This window comes from Chanos chanos, chromosome 9 (genome assembly GCF_902362185.1).
Source record: "Chanos chanos chromosome 9, fChaCha1.1, whole genome shotgun sequence".
NCBI lineage: Eukaryota > Metazoa > Chordata > Actinopteri > Gonorynchiformes > Chanidae > Chanos > Chanos chanos.
Genome location: NC_044503.1, coordinates 13,385,660 through 13,413,269, shown reverse-complemented (window position 1 = coordinate 13,413,269; position 27,610 = coordinate 13,385,660). Strand labels below are relative to the sequence as shown.

At 40.3% G+C, this 27,610-nt stretch overlaps 3 protein-coding genes across 3 annotated transcripts; 1 reads left to right on the top strand and 2 right to left on the bottom strand.

Annotated features, from left to right (window-relative positions):
- Window positions 1–406: 406 nt before the first annotated feature.
- Window positions 407–3,596, bottom strand: mkrn4 (makorin, ring finger protein, 4). Its single transcript, XM_030784666.1, has 8 exons — window positions 3,526–3,596; window positions 2,904–3,032; window positions 2,539–2,825; window positions 2,303–2,439; window positions 1,974–2,215; window positions 1,770–1,880; window positions 1,536–1,653; window positions 407–1,215 (listed from the first exon to the last, which is right to left on the bottom strand). Exons 1-8 carry the CDS (start codon window positions 3,594–3,596, stop codon window positions 1,060–1,062), a joined length of 1,251 nt encoding a protein of 416 aa, XP_030640526.1. The 3' UTR covers window positions 407–1,059.
- A 2,525-nt stretch (window positions 3,597–6,121) lies between these two features.
- On the bottom strand, window positions 6,122–24,059 carry LOC115821385 (differentially expressed in FDCP 6 homolog). The gene is made up of 18 exons (XM_030785213.1): window positions 23,964–24,059; window positions 22,281–22,421; window positions 21,364–21,543; window positions 19,839–20,066; window positions 19,566–19,712; window positions 19,206–19,314; window positions 18,286–18,584; window positions 17,412–17,578; window positions 16,382–16,580; window positions 15,965–16,055; window positions 15,160–15,347; window positions 9,544–9,949; window positions 9,132–9,283; window positions 8,805–8,943; window positions 8,480–8,682; window positions 7,998–8,201; window positions 7,484–7,727; window positions 6,122–7,082 (listed from the first exon to the last, which is right to left on the bottom strand). The coding sequence occupies exons 1-18, from the start codon at window positions 24,057–24,059 to the stop codon at window positions 6,835–6,837; spliced, it is 3,441 nt and encodes a 1,146-aa protein (XP_030641073.1). The 3' UTR covers window positions 6,122–6,834.
- Window positions 24,060–24,945: 886 nt separating this feature from the next.
- Window positions 24,946–27,398, top strand: tmem9 (transmembrane protein 9). Its single transcript, XM_030785662.1, has 6 exons — window positions 24,946–25,016; window positions 25,446–25,568; window positions 25,760–25,851; window positions 26,120–26,228; window positions 26,432–26,563; window positions 26,805–27,398. Exons 2-6 carry the CDS (start codon window positions 25,473–25,475, stop codon window positions 26,943–26,945), a joined length of 570 nt encoding a protein of 189 aa, XP_030641522.1. The 5' UTR covers window positions 24,946–25,016; window positions 25,446–25,472; the 3' UTR covers window positions 26,946–27,398.
- Window positions 27,399–27,610: the final 212 nt, after the last annotated feature.

Here is a 27,610-nt window from a genome sequence, read left to right as displayed (position 1 = left end):
TTCTGCATAACTTCATTTTTCCCACCTTGGTATGCTCGCCGCTCTTTTTATTTACATTTGTGTTATGATAAAACCTTGGCGCCACCTACTGAAGGGGAGGGCGAATTAACATGTAACTTCCAATGAAACATCGGAAATATCGAAAACAAGCTTTTAGACAATTGAGTTACCACTGTTTGAACATGACACGCATAGCAAAACCACATTTACTTAGCGGGCCATTTTCCATTCAAGTAAACAAGACTGAAACAGATAAGGCAAACTGTGAACATTTTTTTATTCTTTTTCCTTTGAGCGAATACAAACATGTAATAAAAGTAATAAAATATAACATCCAGTCTTTGTTACTGTCAACACTGCTACAAGGGCCAGCTAATCAGAGGCCTGTTAACAGTTTACACAAGTAGTGATATGTTTTACAAGTATGTCATAGCCAAGTCAGTAAATGGCAGTCAAGACATACATAAAATTAGACAAAGTTCATTAAAAATGTAGATACATACAAAAGGTGCAGAGATGAAAGACAAACCTATGTGGAAACATGAATGGTCAAAAATATCTAACAGACAAACAGCTTTTGAATCAAGCAAAAAGTGGCAGTTTAACTTGTATGACAGCAAAACAACTTCTGCCTGGTCCCCCTCTCTTCCCAGACTCAAAGGCTTCTTATTTTAGCATTGCACAAAAGTTAAAGATTTTTTTCTCTTCCCTTCACTTGAACATCCCATTTCTATAAATGGCTAAGTAATTAACCAAATGTGAAGGCTAGATAATAGCCATCTCAAACAAAGGAGTATGCAAGAACAGTTTTAAGTTTTGGTGCGGAAGTCGAAGCTATGAGCTAGTCATGGCTGAACTTCACACGTGCCACTAGCAGCTAACCCAAGTGATGATTGCAATGGTAATGTGCATTAGCACCATTGTGTAGGTGCTCCAGAGTTTCCGTCACATAAACCAGACTCCTTTAAATCAGTCAGGCCTCAGGTCCGACACCCTAAAGTGTCTTACCGATACAGAAGACATGGAGGCATGGTTCAGAAAAGACAGAATCATTTATCATCAGAATGAAGCAGAAACTCCAGGAATACTGTCCAGGAAATCTTCGTCACTCATGTCGCTGGAGTCCAGGAAATCGTCATCATCTAACAGCGTCAAAGCAATTACGTAGTTCAAAAGCTGGAAGCTATCCAAATCCTCAAGCATCATTGTAGAACTCTGTTGGGGAGAATGGGGGTGGGGGGCAGCTCATTATCTTAAGTGAAGGACGCCTTTTCAATGCTGGTTAAGTTCTCTTCCAGTGCTTATGATAAAGCAGGCTTGTTACTTCTGCAAACTCAACTGAACTAAATCGAGACTGAGAATAGCCACCGACTCGGAATTCAAGAGAGGTTGGAGAAAAGCCTCCGTACACTGCAGCTCTGGAGTCGGGGAGCTAACTAACCGAATCTGATATCCTACTGAAAACATTCTGAAATTTAAAAACAAGGTTATTCAGCACCAATTACATGTTCATGCGGCAGATGTTTAAGGCTTACCCGTGGACCTGCTCGTCTGGAACGAGGTCTGTAGCCAGGTGGTAAATCGTGACTATAAATACATTCTGACCTAAAAGGGCAGCATCCATTACGAATGAAAAAACTGCATCGTCTTTTACTATGGGGGAAAGAAAAAAAAAAAAAAAATCAAAGAAATGACTTGACATTACATGAAACAAATGGCAAACATGTTTGTTTAATCAGAAGTGAAGAATAGTTGGAAAACAAGTCTACCTGCTTTTCTCCTTGAATGAGGCAATCAGTGCTTCCTTTGGTTCACCTTCACTAACCCAGTAATCACTTGGGATGTAAAAAGCTGACTTCACTCTGCACTGCGGACAAGCCCTAGTTAAAAACAAAAACAAAAACACGTTTGCTGAGAGTTCCACTACACAGATTCCATGACACACAAGCATAGAAATACACCATCAAACATACTTGATGACGTCTTCCTGGAAGTCTTTGGTTTTACGCCACGTGACGATGCATCCAAGACAGAAGGCATGACTGCAGTTTGGCAGGATACCGAAGCGGCGCTCCTGCGCACGAGATTTCTCATAAACCTTATCCATACAGATGCCACACAAAACATCTTTACTGAGGTTGTAAGCCGCAGAGCGCCCCCTGTCTGCGGGGGCAGCAGCACCACTCTGATCTGCACCATCTTGTTGAGATGTATCCTGCAAACCATCCAGCAACAGGAACATTCACTACATAATAATTCAACACTTTTGATAACTGGGACAACTACAATCAATTCTACACACTTGTTTGTCCATTTCAGTTACTGTCCTTTCTTGAGTCAGCTGAGTGCTAGAGACCAGGGCAGCGTTGGCCATAATGGAGTTTTGGGTCGCAGTTTGATGGGCACCAATTAAATTGTGTTGCCGGTGCAACAAATGACCTGCAGAAAATAAATAAATAGTCGTCACAGACCCATGTGTAGTTACACAGTGAGGCCATAACCATAATAAAGGAATGCAGAAAAACGAGAGATCAATACCCTGATGCTGGATTATAGATGGTCCCTCAGCCATATCGGGCTCTTCCTCCTCTACTATGCCTGTAGTGAGACGTTCAAAGTTCTGCTGTAGGTTGGCCACGCTCATCACGAGTGGCTCCGACGCCCGCCGACCAAACCCGTAAGCTCCCTGGAACTGAATGAGGGAAGGCTCAGAGCCACGGCGATCAGGCAGAACTTGACCGCCCAAAGCAGAGTGATGGACAGCAGGATCGGAAGCTCTTCTGCTCCCTGAAGCCCCGCCATCCATAGGAGGAATATGTAGATACCTTACACAGTAATCAAACAGTTATACATCCTTCAAGGTTTAAATGTGTGAAAATGTTAGATACCAGGGGGTTGCTCACCTGCATCGCTCACCAAACCAGCAGGCTCCTTTCTGGAAATACCTGCACAGTTGTGTTGATGGCGCTGAAGGCCACTGATGCAAATAGTGACAGCTTGGACCATATCTGCATGCACCACTTATGAATTGTCTAAAAGAATGTCGAGGAAAAACGGATTACGTAATTCTACTGACGGTTGGGCTAGGATATGCACAGAGGGAAAAAAACACACACACACGATGGAACTGTCGAGATTATTTCTGAAGATAGGCTTATAGGAAAATTGGGCAAATCAAGGAAAGTTAACCGAGTTAACAAGAGGAAGTGATTTGTCAAACGAGTTACTTTCGGACCACCAAACTTTGTTATTGTTCGAGAGTAACATTCGGAGCGACTGAGCATCGAGGATATCGCCTGATGTTACAACCGTTTTGACTGCTGGGATGTATTCGCAGACGATTTAAACTAATGGTTCCTTAAACTGTTGATAAATATCGCCGATTATGAAGTTTTACTAGACATTGTACCCTTTTGTGCCAGAACCGGATGTAAACATCTAGCCATGTTGAGCACAGCAGAGGAGTCAGGCTTTCTTATAAAAGATGACCACAGTCGCAAAAACCTTTCACAAGTTGAAAGTTACCTGCAAATGCCTCGATCCGCGCTAAATAAGCGTTTGTTTGAGGTTCTATATGGTATACCGTATCGATCCATTTTATAAACCTTGCGTGTACTCTGATGGTTTCTTTGCCAAAGCGAGTGAGTTTACAACCGAGTCAAATCAAATGGGAAGCGTTAGAGTGAGCTACGTCATTCACAAAGTTCTCAGTTTAACCAACCAGTAACGCCCAGGAGAAAACTTTTCAGGAACGTGTAATATAAGCACGAACCCCAGAATTAAGACAAATTCTGTGGCATGATCTGCGACAACATGAACGTGAAATTACACTTCGACAGGTAAAAAAAAAAAAAAGAAAAAGAAAAAAAAATCAGTATTATCGCAGCAATTTGTAATGAGCGAAAAAGTAAAAGACAGCTTCGTAGCATTTTATGTTTGGAAAAAAGTCGACAAGGAACGCAAACGAGATCAGATGACTCCAAGCTCTTAACCCGACCTTTTGCAAGTTTTTCTTCTTTCTTTGTCTTTTTTTTAAAACCACAGTTCATGTCATCACTGCGCTTTGGAAATGCTTACCTGCAAACACCATTGTGTTCTATGTCTACTGAAGTGAAACTGGTCCCTTTCTCCATCTCGCAAGCCGTTCCCTGCACTCTGACGTCATCTTTAAAATTAAATTCACATCTTTATAATGACTGGGCGGGATCCAACTAATTTACCTGATAGCTTGAGCTCCAATCAGGGTCGTCAACTTTGCGCAGCGGTGGTTTGGTGAAATGGCTAACAGCAAATTAACCTTTAAAATTCCAATAATACAGACACGTGGCTAGTTGTTTGATGTTTTACATTCATGTCTAAATCGGATTTTAAACGTTTTTCATTAAAAAAACAAAGGTTTATATCTGTAGTTGTAGTATGCATTTAAACGCTGAAGGATTAGTTACCAAAAAGACTGTCTCCCGATTTCTCCATTTTATAGGACCATGTCCTCTCATATGAAATATTAATTTGGCAATTAGAATTTAAAAGCAACAACAACATCAAAAAAATCTCAAATTTCACGTTATTTTGAGGAGCTTCAGCATGTACAAGAATAGCCTTGCCCAAAACCCACCTGGGAACAAATTGTCTGCCTATATGTGTATATCATTCTACCAATTAAGATGATTATTATGGTGGGACTGAAGAAATAAAATAGAGTATTATTATACTATAAATAACACTATAACACTATAAAGAAGCTAAATTGTAATGGTAAAGAAGATCTGTAAATGAAACCTGAGTTCATGTACAACTAAGGAAAGCAGAGTTTTCTATGAAGTTGTCATGAGAACCTAGTATATGTAAGCATAGATTTACTTTAGGCTTCCTTCAGTAAATGGACCATCACTCAGAGAGTGAGCAAAGTCATATCCTAAGAAAACACAGCATAGGCCTTGTAATAACATTATTTTTTTTCAGATGCAGGAGACCAAAAAAAAAAAAAAAAAATCCATGCATTGACTGCCATTTCCAGATTTGGAGATGTTACATCATGATAACAGTATACACTGGATTTGTTCACAAAGCTGTGTTGTGTCACATTATGAGCTTAAGACAGACAGAGAATCATTCACATTGAGATCTGTAAAGCCTTAGGCAAAACAGGGGGAAACTCTTTACAAAACGTACTACAGAACGATTCTAATATTTCTTAAACATAGTTGTGCTTTCTTGTCATTGTTGTACACAATACTGTTGTACACAAGACTGTTGTCCAGTCCTCAGAGACTAAGTGGATATGACCAAGTTGCCATGATATACCAAATAATCTATATAATCTAATTTCACAGCGACGTCCTCAGTAGTTTATTTACATTTCAATGTTTATATTTCTTTTGACATTTTTATATTGCATAACGTTGAATGCAAGCTGTATATCAGTGAGGAATCACCTGTGTTGCAGAGCCATGTTCATAGATTTCTTCTGAACATCACATTGTTCAGTCATCAGGTGACTATATCAACACCAGTGATTTCACTGTAAAGGAATTTCCTTTTAATATGCACCAATTATCATATCTTATTAAAAAAAAATACAGTTCTTTTTTTAAATTTTTTTTTTTACTTCTTTAACTTTTTTTAACAAGTCCTAACAGTAGATCATTAATAATATCAAAATAAGTTAATTGCTTTGCCCAGTTGAATACAAAATATTGTAACATCTTTAACATGTGTGATATCTGAAGGATTGGTTTAGGATTGGAAACCTACAAATAGATATTATTCCTAGGTTTTTTTTCACCACTCAAAAACTTCTGCAGTAGCACCTGTTTATTTGTTGGTGTAAAAGTTGTGGTATTCACCATTAGTTACTTACGCAATAAAATAAGCAAAGCCGGGGAATTCCGTCACATGCTTGAAGGGTGAAACACGACATTATAGCCATAAAGTGTTGCATTTACCAGAAATAATTAACTGAGTAGAGTGTCACTGAGTTGTGAATAAAACAGTCTCAAGATTTGCTGGAAGTGTCTGTGTGTTCTACACCAAATATTCAAATTGTTGGAGGTGTTTTTTTTTTTTTTTTTAAATAAGATATCCAGAAATCATGTCTTCCAGTAGTTTTATAGCTTGGAAAGTGGACAGCACATATCAAACCATTTTTCACCCACAATAACACTAGCCTGTTTTGAGGCAGACTGTATTAACACCAGTACATTACAATAAAAAAGAAACTGTTCCATAGACCATTTGCAACAGACTTTAGGCCAACAAGTATAGAAAGTTCTAGTGTGCACCATGAGGTTTAGAAAAAGTTTTAACATCTATGAGACTGACTGAGTTAAAAGGGTAAATGCAAATCCCAAGCTAACAACACAAACAAAAATGTAACAGACATTGGAGATGTCCTTTCAAGCTCTAGATTGCAAGATCATGTTCTATGATCTGTTTTTGTCAGTTTAGTTCTTTGTCTAGTTAGCCAAAATAAATCATTCTGTAAAATAGAAATTTCAAAATCAACAATCAGTGATGGACAATTTCATTAAAAAAAAAACTGTCTCAAACTTGGAAAAAAAAAGGCATTCATCTAGCTATTGACGTTTGACATGATGGAAGAAGGAAAGAGAGATGAAATGAGGATTCTAATGTGAAAGTGATCCATGTCTAGAAAAGACTTATAAAAGTGCCCTCCCATTAAAAAAAAAAGTCCTTTTCCATACAGTACAATTTCACTGCACAGTCTGTATAAAAATCCCACTGTGTACCACAGTGTCACCAAGACCTCGTTGACAGTTCTGAACAAGTCCTGGTTCAGTTCTGCAGTTGAAGCGAATTCCTCCTGAGATCTAATTAATACATGTCCTTGTAGATCTCCTGGAGGAGTGGGTGTAGGGAGGTCTCGGATTCCGTCTTTTTGATCATCTGTACCAGCTGGGCGTTCTCTGTCACGAGCTGCCTCAGGTCGGCCATCTTCTGCAGCAGCTTTGGGAAGAGGTGAGGAGAGTCGGGATGGTGGACCTGTAGGTGCTGGTCTAGGGCCTGGAGAATACTGTCTTGGATCTGCTCCACTTGCTTCACATTCATTAGGCCTGGACGGTCTACGCAAGAAAAACAGGTCAACGAATAACTCAAAGAGGATTTTGCTCACTGAAAACCATCAGAGAAAGGGACTGTACCGCAGTATTGAACAGGGCTTAGTGCGAACATCCCCTGTAAATACAACATATGCTTTTTCTGCTTTTATCTTAGGGTTTCTGATTAATACAAGCAAAAGATGAGCCCTCAAAAAACAGGCCTGGCTAGTTTTCAGTTTGTTTAGGAGAATGCGTAAAAAAAAAAAAAATTATGCGTACCTTGTCCAAAGAACGTTTTGTTTAAAACAATTTGAGCATCAGTGCTTTGGCAGACTCTAGCTAGCGGCTATAGAAAACAAGCGAACCATTGTAAGATCCTCCCCTCCATTATGTTATTAGCTTGAACAGCGTTTCCACATGCTCACCTCCACACAGGATAATGGCAGCCACAAAAAGAGCAAGGTCACTGTCGTCCAGCTCCAGGGCGTTGAACTTGACAGCAAACTCAAACTTGGGCTCCATGATCTCACTGAAGGGTTTGCGAAGGCTTCGCAGGAACTCCCTCGTCACAAAGCCCTTCCCATTGGCCACAAGCAGCCCATCTTTGTTCATGAGGGACGGAAGCATGGCAAAAATCGCTTCATGCACACCGTACTTCAACAGGGTCACCTGAAAGTGACAGGCCATAACATGTTCACAACTGGTTTACCAAGTGTAACTCACTCTTCCCAGAGATACAGAAATCCTATTTTCTCAAAACATGGCGCATATTAGCAGGCACGACTGATACGTGGCACCACTGGAGTGTCACAAATATTTTATCATACACATCATTTTACATTCTATATAACGTTATCATATTTTTTATTTATATGTATGTGTGTATATATATATATATATATATATATATACTGTGGTGAATGTTTTGATGCAGGATACCTGGTCATTGAGGAAAAGGTCAATGAAGCCTGGGATGTTTTTAGCGAACTCAGTGAGTTCTCTCACAGTCTCCACAGTGGTGCACTGACAGCGGTAAAAAACATGGACACCAATCTCTTTGTTGAGGGGAGCTCCGTTTAGCTGATTCCACACCAGGCCGTTCTCAGCCTGCCACAGCGAGTCCATATCATGGATCACAAAAGGCTGAAAAGAACAAGCCGGGCAAATTTAAGTCTGAATGTACAGTGAATGCGGATCTAGACCCAAGACTGATTAACTAGATTTAATATTACAGTGTCACCTGCTGCCACAGTTTCACCCTTGCCTCTACAAAATAATGGACATGCTCATTTGAACTTGCAGAGCTATCAATTGTCGCTTCACAATACATTCATTCCTACTCATGAAACACTGCATTTGTTTCATACTTGTTAACTCAGAGTTACTAGACCATGGCAAGTTTACATAGGTCGAGACAATACCGCAGAGCAGCTGGTTTTGCCAGTCAAAATGCTGCGGGCTTTCTTCTTGGTCATGTTGAGGTTCTTCAGATAGGCTGTGTTCACGTTCTTGGCCAACGTTTTAAGGTCAGAGCCTCCAGGGCTCTGCACACTCTTTTCTCCAGCTAGTAGCCCCGCCACTAGTTTCTTTTTCTCTGCCTCGGGCATGCGTCCGTACCTGATTGCTGTGGAGACGCCAACAGCCTACTGTTAGAATCAGTCTAGGGACTCCAGAGTCAAACACAGAGATGACTTGATGAAATCGTATCTTGAAAAACACGCCTCTGTGATGCAGCGTTCAGCTTACCGTCATGAGACATGCCTAGCGCCAGGCACTTCTGAAAGCGGCAGTATTGGCACTTGTTGCGGCTCTTCTTCTGAATCTTACAGGTGCGCTCGCAGCGTTCATACTCCAGCTTCATACGAATGGTTCGCCTGAAAAAACCCTAGAGGAAAAGAGGAGAGGCGGTTTTACCAGTCTCATAGATACTGCAACCGAAGTATGGCCTTGGGTTTGTTAAACAGACTGGATTTTAATACAACACGTAGGTCTTGAGTTTCACGCTCTAGCAGATCAGTAAAGAGCAGAGGATAAACTGTAAAATGAAAAACTTAACGAGCTTCAGATGCTTACTTTACAGCCCTCACAGGCGTGGACACCATAGTGAAACCCCGATGCTTTATCTCCACATATCCTGCACTCCACGTTAAGCCCCATCCCAGTGGGGTCATCGCGACCGAGCCGCAGCTGGTCGGACAACGACAGAGAGGACGTCTGCAACGGGTCTGCTCAGAGAAAGACGAGGAGAGAGCGGTGTGAAAGGAATGTCTCAGTGGCTCCACATGGATCTGCCTGCCGATTTACAGTTAAATCTTTTGTGCACTATGAACAATGTGAGTTAACTGTATGATCTGTATGAACTGGTTACATGTGTATGTGACATCGACGACCTCAGAACAGCCAATGCATTCATTTTAATACACTTTTTTAAAACCAGCTCAGCGTCGTGGAGGGGGGTTTGTATGCCCTTTGGAAGCCCTCTCACCTGGGAAAGGGTTGGGTGTTGCAGGACTGACATGAGCTCCGTCCTTCTGTTCCGGCGTCGCCTCCTGACGGCCACTTCCGTTCTGTCGGCTCCCGTCCCACCCGTTACTCCTGGGCGACACCCCCTCCGCGCCGGTGACGTCCGAGGCCTCGCTGCTCTCAAACTCTTCCCCTGAGCCTGGCTCCTGAGGGTCCGATGTCCCCCTGTAATCTGGGGTGACCGGTTCTCCCTCCCGTACCGTGTCCTCCGTCAGTTGCGGGGAGTTTGCGTCGAGCTGAGGCAGCAACGTCCCGTCAAAAAGCCCTTCCGATGTCATGCCGCGCACTGGTGTCAGCTCAGCCAGTTGCAGGCACTCAGTCTCTGAGGTAGCTCGCGCCTCATCCCCCATAGCTCTCAGGTCCAGCTGCTAGAGCTAACAGCCCTCCATGTTCATCATGTGGCTGGCATAGCTGCCCTGCGGAGCACAAGAAGGTCACCTCTGAATATGCATTATACTCTGCTTCACAACAGTTTGGTACAGGTGAAGGTCCACAACACAAGCCTCTCATGTGGTATAGTCATACAACTAAACAAGTATGTAAACTCGAAATTCCATTTGGGCCTGAGTAAAGCCTTAAGTGTTGACCATTACAGCTGGGCTATTTTTGATTACCTCGCTATTATTAACTTACCATTGCCCAACTGCTTGCATTTGGCTTCGCACATTACATTAGTTTTCACACAGATCCACAATCTCACTCTAACTGTTCAACAACAAGTCAGTATTGCTGCTGAGAAGCACTTATCAGGAGCTCAAGGTCTGAAAGTGTAGTTCTGCCCCCAGCCAGGCCTTTATCACCCTGGCTTTCAAAAGCCTTTTTTCCCCCTCTCTCCCCTTTTCTGCTGAGCTCTGGCTCTGGACAGTTTTCTCTGCTCTAATGGAAACACCCAACTGAAGGCTGCCAAGTGGTCTAAGATTAGTGAAGGTCAGAGTGCAAATAGTGCAGACAATAACAAAGAGAGATTATAAAAAAAAGTCTGAGGTTGTTTACTTAAACAGATAAGCCAGGCATTACAGTCTGAACCTGTAGAAAATTTGCTATGTAAGCACTGATGGAGACTTGAATGCGGGCAAGTGTCACTGACAACAAAGAATGTTTGTTATCAACCTGATAATATCAAGATCTTTGCAATTAAATCTACATTTGAGAGGAATAAATAAATTAATCGCAATCCCTTAGAGCTCATCAAACAAACTATACAAAAGACAGAGCGACGGCTTTGCCAGTCTCTCTGTGATGATAAAAAAAGTTAAAAAAGATAATGTAACATCAGGGTCAGAAACTTAAGGATCCATTTATTATTATATTAGCTGTGCAGAATCTGTTCCTCATTCCTCACGCTCATGTGTGAACTTCAATCCAAAAGTTCCAAGCCATTCATAAATTCGTCTGAAGTGAATGAGAGAGTGTATACCAAGCAGATGGCAGGAGTGCTTTCCAACGTTAAATGAGTCACCAATGAGCTACGAGGCACTAATATGAATTTCAAAACAAGCAGATAAACACCATTTCTATCCATTAACTCTTCATAAACAAACGAAAGCAAGACATGTCAGCAGGACATCCTTCTATGATGGCTGTGGGTGAGAGTCATATGTTGACGTGCGTACACCACGAGGCTTTTCACTTCTTTATTGAGTAGAATGGCCACTGTTAAGAGATCAAAATACACGAATAATCTGTGGATTTACACTAGCTCTGTTGGTATCCATTAGACTGAATGGGGACCAATGGGCAGCTTCACTGGTGCTGAATGAGGTCACGTCCTTGATGGCACCCGGGGTGGGCAGCATCGATAGCAGATATGAGTGTCTGCAGACATGGAGAGATTTGAGAGTAGGCCTGGGGACTTTGTTTGTAATCCGTGGGATTCTCTGACAAGAGGATTATCAAGTATTGACATAAAAGCCATCCACGTATACACCCACACACGGTTCCTTACAAACTAACTGTCTGAGGAGGAAAAAATGAATTTGGGCACATGATCTAAAATCAAAAAGTGGAGAGAACTGACAATGACACAATTAACAACACTGCTGAACAATGGATAGCCCAACTTCTTTTTCTATCTACTGATTGACCAATTGGAGGAAACAGATAAAATGTGGAGACTCAGAGTGAGTTATACAGTAATAGAAGTCCATTTCTGCTCTAAGAGACTGTTTAGGCATGTTGGTAACCTGTCATGCTGGTTTTCAGATTATCCGCTCAACAGTAAACTTTCCCCAAGCATGGTAAAGTGCACTTGCACAGTAAAGGGTAATGAGTCATTCTGTGTGGGCATGACAAGAAAACATTCCTGTCTTGAATTCTTTCAGTGGTTTCCTCTCATGTCTATCAAGTGAAGAAATACTATGCTTTTCTTGATTCTTATCAACGTTTCTAGTGCGCCTGGGCTTTAGAACAAACTAGCTTTGGATTAACTTTTTGTTTTTGAATCAATGAATTAAACACAGAATCCAGTGCGAGACAGACTTTATGTCACTCCCTAAACAAACACAACTACCTTTCACCTATTCGGTCGAGAAGACAGAAGACACATCACTCACAGAGGTTATTGTTTGTTTAAGTTTAATTACAATAAGCGGTTGTCATGGAATGTTGAGCTGAAAAGACCTTAAATCTTTTTTGCTCTGAACTGTTATAGCATTTTATATCCCACATCCAGTCTGACTCTCACCCTAAATGACGTCTAAGACATGGTTTTGGATCAAATAATTTTTATAGCCAGAACAGCTTAAAGACACGTAGTGACTAGTTGCATCACTACAACGTAAAGAGTTTTCGGCTAGACTTCCGCGTAGACTTAACCAGACACGACGTGACTCGGGTCAATCATGAGGCATGGATTTCATTTTTAATGTGTAGTAGCTACTCTCTTTGCACACAGACAATCATACAAAATACATTCTCGCCTAACTATAAGAGACATAACTGGACCAAAATCGTAAGTACTCCCGTTAGACAATCAATTGGCACTATTCCAACTGATATTAAATAAGAACAGAGACATATACAAGACTTTAATTTCTGAACCCCAAACCGTAACCGATCAAATTAAAAGATAAGTTATCAGCTGATTAAAACTGTATAGTATTGACTGAAGACCGGGTAACTTCAGGCTCGCTGCAGTAACTCTTTATAATACCCTATCAACAAAACATTACGCTAACTCACGTGTGCTTCCCAGATGGTAGGCTATAGTTAACCATCTAAGAAACCGCTACCTAAGGATAATCTTCAATGCCAACATGCTAACAATATTTAGCTATGTTACTTGGCTGTGTGACAGCCTAACAAACCTAATAAATGACTAACAGAATAGGTTTAATAACTTTGACATTAGCTATTCAGGCAAAACTGTTGGCACAACCTAATCACAACGGTAATGTATCTCAGTACGTTTACAAAACCGTAGGTGAAATCTTGACCAACTAGTCGACAACATACGTATGCTAGGTATGCTACACAGACAGCTAGGTAGACATCACAGAAGCACTATGACCGATGGCCGAGTTAGACGAGATGACAGCTAAATACCGTTTAGCTTGTTAGCCAATCTAGTGGCGTTACTTACCTGCTGTGAGGCTTGAGGAGTACTATGAAGTTTACAACGTAGCAAATGAATACAACTCTTTTCGGCTTCTTTTCCTGTGCGATATCTGATAATTACCCAGCGAGATACAAAGAGAAGTAGCCCATTGCATAGTCAGTATTACCTTTACGATCACCACATCGCCCTCAAATATGTTCAAATAAACCTACTTCATGCTACAATTGCTAGCTTACCAGCTAGCTCACTAGCTTACTTAAGGTAACTTTTTTGTTCACTTTCTAAATGTTGTCGCGTAACAGCATTATTCTCCAATAACCTGGGTATTAAATGAATTAAGTCACTGCAAACTCTGTCGCCCAGTTTCAGCTCTCATTCAAATATTTATGGAGGTACAGTAAGGGCTGGTATTTAACTTTTCACCCAATCTTCACTGAGCTAGCTAGCAATTGCACTTGCTTTGATTGTTTCCTGCAGCTTGACAGCCAGCCACTGCGTATAACGTCAGACGTGGCGTGACATACGTCGTATACACAGTACGGTTACGTTACAAAGCCGATGTGCCTTAACATTTCGTTGATGTTTGTAGTTATGAATGGTATGACATGGTATGATATGCAAGTATTTAGAGAAAAGACAGTGTATTATATGAATGTTAATAGTATATGTGAATATAGTGTAATAGGAGTCATATAGCTTTTTACATGGATAAGTACTTACCTTTGTAAACACCTATATGGCATGATATCACACCACATACAGTTATATTAACAACGCATATTAAACACTGTCATAAATAACGTTCAGAAAATCTCAGTTAAACCTCGCTGTTGTATGACCGACTGCTTTGTTCCTGATGTTTAAATCACAAATCATTTTTCACCACTTCAGCTGTAGGTATAACGAAAGTCTTGTTCCACGTTTGAGACCTGTGCATTTGGCCAGCTGATTGGGTGAAATACCACTGGGAATTTCCTCAGTCACTTAAGACCCAAGGGGCCGTTTTCATAAACGCTGCCACCTACACGCGGAATTAAATGATGCCATCATCGATAGCAGTTGGGAGCCCCCAAATGCACACGTCTGCGGTTTTCCGAGCATCAGCAGTAATTGTGTTACTTCAACAGCGTGTGTCACTGTTAACCTATTTCTTCCTCGTCATCGAAGGTCGCTACAGCATCATGCAAACGGAAAGATGGACATTTCCTGTTGTGTGTGCATGTCTAGAAGCTCCCACGTAGATTTTAAGTTACAACATGTAGTAGCCTATGTGCTGTCTTGATTTCAGATTTGTTACGTGTTAGACTGACTCGCACTGTCGAGGGTTTGGGGTTTGAGGTTAGGGTTTACATTTCAAGGTACTGGTGCTTCTTTAATTAACACAGAGAGAGAAAGAATAATATTTTTTACCAGTCTAAAATAATTGCGATTTGAATGCAAAGTTCACTTCACATCCGCACAGTATTACACAACGGAAGCAGGAAGCAAGCAAACCACACGTTTCACGTTAATGTGTATGCTAGAACATCACCTAAAATAAGCTTACGCAGTAATAACGCTACAGATATCTAAGAGAAGGATTCATGAAGCACTATATTCTCCGTTGTTAGAGCTCAACCGTAAACTGTGAAAAAGAATCATATGACACTTTATTCATGTATTGAACTGCTATTCATTCCCCCCCCCCCCCCCTCAGAAACAGAGAAGACTTTTTCTAGAGAAAAAGAAATACTCCACCATAGTGATCAATTCAAAATGTAGGTTTTAGGAGTTCAGTAATAGAACAGCCAATGAATCAAAGTACATCAAATTTATAGAACAAAATTTACACTAATCTCAAACATCCAAATCTGTAAAGATATACAGTGCGCTGCATGCACATATAAATTTATCATCATTCACCAGGGTACTGCAGTTTACCCCTTTACAGTACATTCCCCTCAAATATCTCCCATTTTTTGAGTTTCAGTCTCTTCCCTTCGTTGGCCTTTTATTCTGTTGTTGAGCTTCAGGAAGTCAGGGAATGTCCATGTCTCCATTTGATGCTTTGGACAGACGCCTCTCCGCCTCACTCCCTCCCCCACTGCTGTCTACATTCTCTTTGCTCTCCTCGTCTTGTTCCTCAGACCTCTTTCTTAAACGTAAACCTGGGTCTTTTTGTGCGGGGATGCGGAAACTGGAGAAAGAGCCTAGTCCAGAGGATTTTTTCTCTAAATGATTCGTCAAAGAGGGTGAGAAAGAAAGACAAGGAAAACAGTGTTAGTTACTTTTTGGATATATTTTTTTTTTCAATCAATGACATGTAATTCTAAAAAGCTTGCATGATGTTGATGTCTTATTGATGTGGCAAAGCAAATATGACGTATTATTTTTTTAATGACAGTTCACACAAACGTGGGCACCTACATCTGTAAGAAAGCAAAGTTGTGCTGGTTTTGCTGTTACCACAAAGTGAAGCACAGAAAGACACAGATCTATAGCACAACCCATTCTGTGCGCCTCAACTGGTGCCCCTGTTGCTACACCCTGTGATATGCCAACCAAACCACAAAACTAGGCAAGAAAAAGCTGACCTAGTTGTTTTACCTGCAGTCTTGTTTACAGATGCTTTAATCTGATTACTTCATGTGTTTTAAAAGCCAGTGTATTTGAATATTGAGCTCTATGTATTGGGTACATATTACTTTTTAGTGTTTGTATCATCTGTTTTCATTAGCTATCTTAGTTTGAAATCAGGTGAGCTTGGCACCAGCAAAAATGCTTGGTTGATCTGGCCCATAGTGTGATGTATACACTAGAAAAGCATGGCGTGCTGGGTATTACTTACCTCCTGGTCCAATTGGGTGCATTAATCTGTTCATCTGAACGTTCCAGTGTTTGACATTGGTGCTAGCTTGTCGAAGCTTCCTCTGAGCAGCCTACCAGGGTAAAGTAACAGCTGAATCATTTATATTTACCTCATACCCAGTAAATTTTCAGTCTATCTATACGCGAGTTAATCTTTTGTGTAGTCTAGTTCATTAATGAATCATATGTTTACGTTCCCACATATAAAATATCAAAACTGAACAATAACTGAAAAAATGAATGAACAATAACATGTTGTTATTAAACTGTCATTACAGCATATTATCTATGAAATGGCCTGTCACTGTAATTGAAAATGGGATGATAAGACACCTTAAAATGTGAATCTTAAACAAGTAAAGGTAAGATAAATGTTATGATAGCTAGTTGTGCTCACCACTACGTCCTGGTCCACCCTGTGACGGTTAGCACGGACCTCCTCCAGTTGACGCTGCGCCTCCTCCAGGGCCCGTGACTTACTCTCCATCTCCTGCTTGAGCTCCTGCTTCTCCCTCTGAGTCTTCTGGATATACTCTTCTTGTTCTTCTTGTAAATTCATGAGAGCCTTCATCTTCTCCTCTTCCTCAGCCAGTAAACTTCAGAGAGGAGGGTTGGAGGTCCCGTTAGTCATATAAGTACTTAATTCTAATGAGGTGACACTAGTTTCTCTTTGAAAATACAAATCTAGAACTAAATAATTGAGTGGGTGTATGAGTAAATGTTAACAGACAGTAATGTTTGCTTTCTCACTTCAGGACTGTCAGTCGATAGCACACAGAATGCAAATGGATCCATCTATAGATAGATAAATATATCTATATGATACTTGAGATTTGTAATCTGTATATATTGGTCTGTTTTTTTTTTTTGATAGAGTGAGACAAACACATCAATATTAAAAAGAAGTATTATTTTCACTGTTCACTAGTCTCACGTAGCATGATGTGTATCTCGAATACTTCCTCTAAGAACTTCCTCAGGAACTTGACATAAAGTCTTTTCTAGGACTGGCTTTTAACTGCAACATAACAGCTGCCTCCTTTGACTGTGTGACCATTTAGTTCATTATACAAAGACCTATGCTTCTGTGTCAAGGATCTCATGAGTGTAAAGATGAATATTGGTATTAGTGTTGTGGTGAAGTAAGTGTAAATATAGCGGAGGAAGAACTTTGTGTGTGTGTGTGAGTATTTGTCTGTGTGTGGATGTGTATATGTGTGTGTGCCTATGTATGTGTGTGCGTGTGTGTGTGTGTGTGAGTGAGCGAGTTATCTTATATGAAAGCATTGGTGTTTCTCTTTGTGAGAGACAGAATAATAACATTCGTATTGAGAACAGCATGCGACTATGACCACGAGGATGTGTGTGTCTGTGTGTGGTTTTTTTTTTTTTAGGGGGGTATCTAAACATAAAACCAAAACTATTACCTAGCCTGTGCTACACGGAAGGCCTCCTCATCGTGTCTGGCTTTGACCTCCTGCTGCAGAGCCTCCTCTAACTGCTGTTGCATGTCTTCCAGCTCCTTAATCCTCTTCCTCTGCCGTTCTGCTTCTGCCTCCTTCAGAGCCATCTCCGCCTGCATGCTGGCCCGTGCCTGAGTAGTCCAAAAAGGCACATGGCTGGTGAAATTGCTGCTTAATATATATTAAAAAAGGTATGTTCACGTTATGCTTTTCTCTACATGAATAACTACTCTACCTTCATGCTCTCTCCAGCTTCCCGAGGTCTCATTCATTCATTCATTTATGTTTACATCTCTCCTGACATCAACCTACGTGCACCTCACTCCATTAAGTTCCAGCTCTTCTGAACCACACTGTTTTTTTCTACTTCAGTGCCTCAGCTATACACACAGCTTTTCCAACCTCCCACATTAGCTCTATTCATCTGTCTTTAAACCCCATGTATACATCTCTGCACTACTTTCACAGTCTTCCTCATAACCGCATACTCTCCCAAGTCAGCCACAGCCATCTAACCACATTTCTGCAACCTTTTCAAGCAAATCCTCTTTTCCACCAACGTCATTTTCCGCAGAGAACTCCTTCCCCCTTTTTTTTTTCTTCACTTCCTCCGTAAAAGATATTTTCACCCTCTTCTATATGACCTCAACACATTATTTATGGTATAGCTACATGTTTATCTCCTCAATACCACCATTTTGTCTCATCCAGCTAAACAACCCTCTTTATGTCACAGATATTTTCCCCATCTTCCACAACTGAACAGACTCCTCTTTACAACTTTTAAATCCTGTACAGGCCTCAACACCCACCCCCCCACCCCCCACTCTTAACTCACCTCCTCTGCCTCTTTAAGTTGGAGCTCCAGTGTTTTCTGTAGCTGCTCATGCTGCTGGCGTCTTCGTAACTCGTCCTGCTCCAGAAGGGCCTGAGCTTGCCGCTGTGCCTCCTTCAGCAGCTCCAGCTCCGCCAGTTTGCGCTCTTTCTCCTCCTGCACGGCCAGGAGCTGCTGTAGCTCCTTCTCCTTGGCCTCGCGTCTCTTTTCCCGCTGTTCTCGCTGCTCACGCCGCTTCAATTTCAGATCCTTGTGGAGCGATGTTTTCCCTTCTACGTGAAGCCGAATGGCTGTCTGGATGGCTAGAAGAACAGAGAGAAAGCAAGAGATATAAGGAGAGAGAGATGGTTTTTCAGACAACTTCATTGTCCGCTTTGAATGAAGTCAAGTTTTGGATGTGATTTCACAAAAATACGATCATAGAGGTATCTTTCTACTTTTTTGCGGGTGCAGTATAACATGTAGTGTCGCGTGCTTGTTTCCTGGACAGAGACTGAAATTGAATATGTTGGTTTTTTAAATGGAGAATCTCCACACAGAATGAAATCACGTGCACAAATGTTTGAAACATTTGCCCTCGTTTGATACGTGATTTAACATGTTTGCCGTTAAACTTTACTCCAAACATTCGTACTCTTTTGCATGTATACACTGTATTTCAGCTGATCACAGTTAGATTTGTCATCAGTTGATGACATCATCTGCACTTTGTGCAACAAGCAACCTGTCCACAGTGGCTACTTCAAGCAGTAACCATACTGAGAGATAATTTTGTTCTTCACCACAACTAGCTGACGTAATGGCCATGCTCCGTACACTGATTGCGGTGACATTTGGACCAGGTCATAAAAGAGAACAACATATTCACCTCTGTAAAATCCAAATCCGAGTGAAAAAGCAAAAATACGATGGTATATGCTCACCTGAAGTCCACTCCTGCCTCTGTTTCGTGTCTGATGCACTCAGCTCATAGGACTTGGAGAGGGTCTTCAGACAGAACATGCACCTTTTCCCATCTTTGTCAGGCAGGACCTGACAGACAAGGGATGGCACAGCAGTCAAATACAACACATACACAATGTGTCAAAATTAGATGAAGGAAGAGGTTAACCATTACACAGACATAGCAGATGGAAGTGAGAGGAAATGTCCATCCTCTGTGGTTTCATCAACAGCCATTCCGCAACAGAAAATACTATCCCTCTCTCTCTCTCTCTCTCTCTCTCTCTCTCTCTCTCACTCCCACACACATACTCTCACAAACATAAAAATGTACTACTGACCTCAACACAGCAGTTGCCGTCCAGAGCGATGCTGCCCCTGCAGTCTTTACGGTCCTCACTTATGTAGTAACACAGAGTACTGGGCCTCAGAGTGAACCAGCGCTCAGTCCAGTTCCTTCTCAACTGACCCTTCTTCCACAAATATCCCTAACACCCACAAAGCCACAAGGACATATCACATGACCTGATTGGAGTATGTGGCATTCTACTTCATATAATATAATATAATATAATGTTACATTATATTATAATAACTATTTAAATGATTTTTACCTCCTTGAGAACATCACCAACAATTTCCCTGTACACTTCTTCTATAGCCATGCTCATTGTCTCTTTAGAAATGCCTCGAGTTAGCTTCCCAGAGTTCATCATTTCAAGGAATGCCCAAACAGTAAATCCATTCTGCTGAACAGAATCCTGGGATATGAAGTCCTCCATCTCAACACAGTTTAACTCCACACTCATGGCCATACACAGTTTCTTGAGTAAATATTCGACCTAAAATGACAGGTACAGATGCTTTGGTTGAAAGGGAGTCCAAAGGGGCATAGAAGACATGCATAACATCCTCTGTCTAAACAGTTCATTTAAACTAATAGAGACTTTTAAAGAAAAAAAATCAAAGGGAACAAACAGTATTGTGATTTAAGGTGTTTTTAAAAACTCTTGCAAAAACTGTTGAGCAACAGAAGTGACTAAATTCATGCACATACTGAAGGAAACGTGGAGTTGAAAGCTCCTAGGGGGAGAGACTTTTTCATGCACTGAGCTAATAGCTGCTTTAAAGCACAAAATGTGCTGATCATGATACTGACAACACTAAACTAATCTCACAGTTGTTCAAATTTAAAGTACGCCACATCTCCATTCTCCAGAAATCCTTTCTAATTGCACCCTGTTTTTTGTAATTACCTTATTTATTATGCAACATATCAGTACAGTGCAACAGGAGGAATAAACAAAAATTCTCTCCACCTCAACCACTGTTTTTCATGACATATATTTTATTGGATTGTATGTTTGTTATGCTTTCTTTCTTTCTTTCTTTCTTTCTTTCTTTCTTTCTTTCTCTCTCTCTTTCTTTCTTTCTTCTCCCAAACTCAGGGGAACTAATGTTGAGGCTGGTAGTTTATGCCCCAGCAGTGAAACCACTTAATGTCTGCCAAGCAACGGTTGTGCAAAACAGCCTGCAGGAAATCGACAGCTTTGCTGCTAAAGATCTGTCAGCTTACAGAGTAGCGGGGGAAAAAAGAGATCGAAAAAGAAAAAAAAAACAAATGAAAAACATGACACCTCATGAGACGTCTATCTTTAGAACGACGGATGAAGACTACTGAAAAAAAAAATCCATATATGTAGGGACAAAGACGGAGAACCTGTAAGTTGATTATGTTGATTATGCCTACAGTTTGTTAAGAAGGAAATGCAGTTTCCTGAACTCTTTAAAAATACTCACTCTTTACACAAGCTGCTGCAGTCTGTAAAATCTATTATAACATGTTAGTGCTGCATTTGAATGACAAAGTCATTGAAATCATGACCCTAATACAAGAGTTTTGTTTAGTAATTGTTCTTTGATCCATCCTGTAGATTAATTAGTTAATAGACACTAATATAATCTGACATAAAACTAAAATATAACTCTCCCATAGAATGAGAGCGCAAGAGAGAGACAGACAGAGCAAGAGAACTAAAATGTAATCCATTCATTCTATAATGTAAGTAAAGAATAAATAAGACTTAACCATGTAAAAGAGGGCACAGAGCCACAGCAATTACTGGCAAGGACTCTTACCTCATCTGGTATCATAACTAGTGGATATTTGTCCTCAGATAGGAAAATAAACAGGCACCAAAGGCGAAAGGCATCTTTTGTGGTCAGTATGCCTTTGCTCCCAGAATGATAATTCTTTTTAGCAGTAAGAGTCCAGCACAACTCGTCCACATTCTCCTTCACAAAAACACCTTCCACCACCTGTCAGTCACAAAAGAAAAAGTAAACTTCTGAAATAACCCCAAACTCAAACCTCCATTTTAAATGCTTTTAGTGTTCTGAGCTTCCATCCTTTAGGATTTCACTAGAGAAAAAAAAAAAATTAGATGATGTGATGTTCACATTGGGCAACTGGTGTGGAAAAACATACATTCATTATACTCAGTTTACCCAGTAAATGCTCAGTACTCTTAGTCTACAGACACACACACACATGCACGCACACAGTCTGCATGTACACTCAGTTTACATTTATGAAGTATAAGCCACTATGTTTGTACGCATTACAAGAGGCACATGAGACAGTGGAGGTGCTGGATTGGGCATGAGATTCCAGTGTTAAGACACTAACAGAATAATTGGTTAGATAAACTGTGTTTATATCTCATAAAACTTTTAAACATGTGAATACACAAACTGCAAAAGTCCCAGTCTTTTTTTCCATTCAGATCAGCTAGTACCATAATGACCATCCAAAATATGATATTCTGTGTAAGAAACCACAGTCTTGAATATCATATTTGCCACATTCCTCTGTCATAGACATTAGAAAAATGTCTGTGTAACCTGCCATTTTGGAAGACTCACAGCTTGTAAAAACTTACAGCTAGCTGAGTGACAAATAGCTAAGCATAGTGACAGATAGCAAAATACCTGTGAATTTTAGTAAATATGGCCACAGAGAGTCCCCACGTAAAACTGAAAGGGTTGTGACGTACCTTGTCGAGGATGTACTTGTTCAGGTAAGGCATGTAACCCTGGCTGGACACGGGCCCATCATCATCGTCCCTGAAGTGCTCCTCCAGTGCAGCCGGGTCGTGTGGGATACAAAGGACTGTACAGAGGTTATGGGACAGGACCTGAAAATCATAAAAAAAATTACAGCTGAAGATATCTGAATATATATCTATGTTAAAAGACAATATAAAATCCTTTGTTATCTAATCCGATAAAATGTTTTCTTCTCTGAAGAAGATAATTTTGGAAGAAACTTGACACGTAATTCACAGCAAGTTCTAAGTAGGACATCAAGCTTTTTTTTTTTTTTTTTTTTACTTTTGTTTTAATCAAAGCTTCAGACAACTGATATCCCACAGCCTGTCTTGTAGACCTTAACCTGAATCTTGAGATGTACCAGAAATGAGCAAGTCTTTTTCCTGATCATCAAAACTCAGTCAACAACCGTTTATCACATGTTCAATCAGACACTGCACTGCAAACAGAGTGTCACTTTGTGAAGTTCAGACATAAGGCTGAGCTCATATTGCATTTTGATTATTATTTTTTTTTTTTGCTTGTTTTTGCTTGTCGTTATCATACCGTAATGGGCCTGACATAACATCATAAGGTTTACTGAACCATTAAAATTGTAAATCAGTGAATTTTTTCAACATCATAGAAATGTTATTTCCTTTCTTAATACTTTCAATCTTTTTATGTAAACAGCTGAGAGTGTCTGTTAAGAAAGATAAAATGTGGCTGCATTAGATATCTGACAACTGTTGCATGGAGGAGACTGAAAAAAAAAAGCAAACCACATCCTGTGGGCCTCTCTCTCCCTCCACCCATCACTAAGCAGAGCAGCATTCTAACAGTAGTGCTTATGGGAGTCCACCAAGAAACATGGCCAATTGTGCAGTATCCGGACTGGACCTCCTTCAGGCAAGATTGGGATATTGACATAAGCTTGGTCATTGGATTATGTGGGTTAATGCACATAGCGCATTGCCGTAAAGAAGATCCGCATGTCAACAAATAGATACGCTGCTGAGTGTTCATTAATACATAGTCAACCATTAATCCAGCTCCATCAAAACTCATCGCTCTGTCTATGCCATTGGGTTGTGATGGTTCTTGCATGTGTTTTGTGAAACTGTGGGATCTATATAACCCAAAACCTAAAATATAAGAGATACTGGATTTCTCTTAACTGAATGCTCGCCTCTCAAACCCTGTGTATTTTCATTAAATTTTCATATAAAATTATTCACTGCCATCAGGTCATCTTAACATCACTGTTTATGTCTGTTGCAACTTCTACTTTAGCAATAGTTTAACTGTTGTTCTCAGCAGTGCATCCACTCGTACAGACCATGTGGCACATATGGTTTACTCAACCAGGAAATATATTGCAGACAACAAAACTGAATTTTTGTCTTTTTTTCTTTTACTGATCTTCAAAAGATGTGATTTTTGATTAATGTTCAATTTCTCTTATGCTTTTTGTGTCAAATGAATTAAATTAATTTAGTTGTAGATTTTTTTTTGTATCTAAATGCAACTCGTCGGGATGCTAAGCAGGCCAAGATGGTGTGATAAGGAAGATGCGCTGTGTAAAGACACATTTCTCCACCTGCTGAACTGTACATTGATCCACGTAAACTGAGCACAGGTCCACTCACCTTGAGCTGGGATTTCGACACCTTTCCACTCTTCTCCACGTCCAGTGCGGTAAAGGCATACCAAATAGACTTGAGGAGCTCCGAGCGTAGGTCCATGACTAGAGCGACATAACTTTTGTGTTTTTCTTTTTTTTCGCAGTCTCTTTCTCTCGCGCTCTCTCTATCTCTCTCTCTCACACCCTCTCTCTCTCTCTGCCACAAGCAGCTTGCTTCAGCCTCCCACACCCTGTGCGATGAATGTTCACGTTCAGAGGGACGCCACCTACTGGGTATTCATTTTACAGTTCCTCTGTTGCGGAACAGATTACATCAAATACCTATATCATACTCATTCATCCTTCACATTTCTCTAAATAGCAACAAAATATGCGCACAGTCATACCTGAAAATAAAATATAAAGATTTGATCATTTCTTTAGAAATCCAGGTTACATTATATGCAGACCGCTCTGATTTTACTGTTTGAGGAGTTCGGTCCACCGATTTTCTCTATATACTCTAATATTTGTCTGTTCTATCCTTGGGCTGATTGTGCAGACTCCCTTCCGTCTTTATTAAAACAATCTAATAATTATGGTGTGTTTCTTTGGAGTGTAATTTGTGGTAAGGAAAAGGTGTAAGACAACTACTTATTGACGAATAAAGTGACCATTTTCTAGAAAGGGCTCCACCAAACTGTGAAAGTAATAAATTCACCAAACAACGCCGGCAGAGGCACATTTCGATCAAGCTACGTACGTGATACATAATGAATGTTTTGGTTTAGCAGTGCGCTGCTTCTTCTTCTTCTTCTTCTTCTTCTTCCTCCTCTTCCTCTTCTTCTATTTTTTTTTTTAACTAACAAATGCAAGACACACTAGTGCACCAAATAAATAAAGAGGATCGCGAAGTGTTTTGTAATTGGCTGGTGTTCAGGGTGAATGACAAACAAATAATTAAGTAAAACAAATCTTTCGAGACTTTTATTTTCAGAATTTTGACAAATATACGCATCCGGAAGTAAATACATATGACCTCATCGTGTTGCGATCCCTTACAGCTGTCTTGAAACAGGTGAGAAAATGATGGTCGACGTTACTTTCAAGAAATATTTTTTGCAAATTTATGTACAGTTCTTGATATTGTGCTAAAATGCAAAAATATGAAAACATGTAAAACACCCTTTATTTTGTCGATGTTAGAATTTAACACCGTCAGCAGGTACTGTTTTTTGTGCGTGTCATCCAAGCTCGCTTTAGATGCTACATCCTCGATTAAAGGGTATTACAGAGCTGTTAGAGAGCCAATTCATGTTGACTAGATTTCCATCGTTTCACTTTCGTAATTTATTTATGGATAGGTGATATAGTAATTCAGTATGCTGTGACTTGTATGAATGACTGAATATTGAACCGTTAACACCTGCTGTGGTTGTTGGGAACAGCGTTTTTCTGCTCTGTTTTCGTATTCTTGTTGACGAGACCATTTATATGTATTTCACAGGATTGAGAAGTGTGCGTCCATTTGACAATGATGCCTAATATATTGCAAGGCCTTAGGGCACCAGTTACTGTCTTACTGCTCATGCTTCTCTTTGAGGTCGCGCCATACACCCAAGCCAACAAGGTAACTGAGTCACTAGCTGTTTTGAAAACGCAGCCGTTGCTTCCCCCCCCCCTTACTGTAATGTGTTTACGCTTACATACAAACGCTGCTTGCCGTATAAACAGTGCATAACACAACCTTGTCATTAAATTTTTTTGCCCCTTTTGAACTTATTAATGAAAGAAGGGACATTTGAAATATATTTTCTCTAGAGTTTCGAAGACGTACGGTGCAAGTGCATTTGCCCCCCCTACCGGAACATCAGTGGTCATATTTACAATCGGAATGTGTCACAAAAAGACTGGTACGTTTTATAATGCAAGTTAATCAAGCATAACATTTACCTTTGTATAAAGTCCATGTATATAGACTTCAGTTTGGAGATTTTACTTTTCATTGTTTTAAAATGGTTTCTCAGTAGTTATTTGTGGCTCGTTGTAAGTACAAGAGAAGAGTCTGAAATAATTGTTCATTGCTGTCAGGCAAAAATGCTCTTTTTTTAAACAACATGCGTGAATTATCATTTTGTCTGGTTTGAAATTATTGATTTCTTTCTTATATTCTTCCTCCAGCAATTGCCTGCATGTCGTTGAGCCTATGCCAGTACCTGGGCATGATGTGGAGGCTTACTGTCTGCTCTGTGAATGCAAGTATGAAGAGCGCAGTAGTAATACCATCAAGGTACCAACCCTCCCCATGACTCACCACCACTCACAGCACTATCACTGAATTCACCCGTTATCTCTCAGCTGCCATTTAGACTAGTGAAAATGTTGTACCTGATTAGTTACAGCCAAATCTCCGTTACTATGACAGCAGGTCTAATGCATCATAAAGTGGAACAGTACGAGAAGATGTGTTTAATCTTTTGTTCGTGTGTCTAGGTGACCATTATTATCTACTTGTCTGTGGTGGGCTCTCTCCTGCTCTACATGCTATTCCTGCTTCTGGTAGACCCACTGATCCGCAAACACGATCCTTACACACAGCCACTGCAGAATGAGGAAGATTCTGAGGTATGCATATGAACTCAACACAGCTGAAGTCAGAGGCATGCACCTATTAAATAGACCAAAGTTATATGGGAAGTTCCTGATGTTACGTGTTATGTATTCCTCCGTGGACTTGTATTGCTACATGAATGGAATCGATTGTTATTTAGGGACTCTTCACCAAACTGAATTAAAAACATTTTTTCTTATTAAGTGTGAAGAAGGTACAAGATGTGATTTTTTTCATACCTGGCTCCCTCTACAGGACTTAAGGACCCATGTGGATGGTGCACAGGGTCGTGGTAACACTGTGCTGGAGCGAGTGGAAGGGGCACAGCAGCGCTGGAAGAAACAGGTCCAGGAACAGCGTAAAACCGTTTTTGACCGTCATAAGTTGCTTAGCTAAGCTCTTCTTCAGGGCAACGAGCATGTTGGTTATATTATACTCATATTTTGACAATTCAAACAAGAGCAATCTGTAGCTGGGTTGCAAAGCCTGAAATTTCCTTTGCACTGGAAGGTTTGTTAATGAAGACTACTGAATTAGGGCCTTTTTGCCTCACTTAAAGCTTATTTATTTTGCTAAAACTACACTGTTTTAGCTCTAGCTAGATTTTGCTGAAGAAGTATAGACTTCTTGTTTCCATAGTTAAGACGTTGTTATTTCAACTGCATTACGACTTTCAACTTTTCACATTTTTTTTTCAAACACTGCTGTCTGGCTCAGTCCCAAACAGTCACCGTGTCTACCCAGCTGTCAGCTTTCTGAGTTCAGAAAGAGAGCTTGTTAAAGAGCCTTGGAGCAGAAATCACTCACACCGTGAGACATACAAATAATTTTTCTTTTTTCTTTCTTTTTTTCCCTTATTTGTAAATTGAAATCATTCGTCTGAGATATGAAGGTAATTTTGCGGGTATTAGTTCCCTTCATCCCTAGTCAACACACACACTCCCACAGAATGTATGCACCTCTTCCTGCATATTTAAATATTATTATTTGTTATTTATTATTATTTGTTCTGGCTTTACGCCTCAAATGTATGAGTAGCTTTTAAATTTCTTTTTATTTAA

What these genes read in the sequence shown, in the direction of transcription:
- mkrn4 (XM_030784666.1), bottom strand. Translation starts at nt 3,596, where the DNA reads ATGGATCGATACGGTATACCATATAGAACCTCAAACAAACGCTTATTT. An exon ending in GCGGATCGAGGCATTTGCAG is followed by an intron (nt 3,033 to 3,525) that starts GTAACTTTCAAC and finishes ACATTCTTTTAG; the next exon opens with ACAATTCATAAGTGGTGCAT. An exon ending in TAACTGAAATGGACAAACAA is followed by an intron (nt 2,216 to 2,302) that starts GTGTGTAGAATT and finishes GATGGTTTGCAG; the next exon opens with GATACATCTCAACAAGATGG.
- LOC115821385 (XM_030785213.1), bottom strand. Translation starts at nt 24,059, where the DNA reads ATGGACCTACGCTCGGAGCTCCTCAAGTCTATTTGGTATGCCTTTACC. An exon ending in AACACCCAACCCTTTCCCAG is followed by an intron (nt 9,284 to 9,543) that starts GTGAGAGGGCTT and finishes TTCTCTGAGCAG; the next exon opens with ACCCGTTGCAGACGTCCTCT. An exon ending in GCAAAACCAGCTGCTCTGCG is followed by an intron (nt 8,202 to 8,479) that starts GTATTGTCTCGA and finishes TGTTCTTTTCAG; the next exon opens with CCTTTTGTGATCCATGATAT.
- tmem9 (XM_030785662.1), top strand. Translation starts at nt 25,473, where the DNA reads ATGATGCCTAATATATTGCAAGGCCTTAGGGCACCAGTTACTGTCTTA. An exon ending in GCAGTAGTAATACCATCAAG is followed by an intron (nt 26,229 to 26,431) that starts GTACCAACCCTC and finishes TCGTGTGTCTAG; the next exon opens with GTGACCATTATTATCTACTT. An exon ending in AGAATGAGGAAGATTCTGAG is followed by an intron (nt 26,564 to 26,804) that starts GTATGCATATGA and finishes CTCCCTCTACAG; the next exon opens with GACTTAAGGACCCATGTGGA.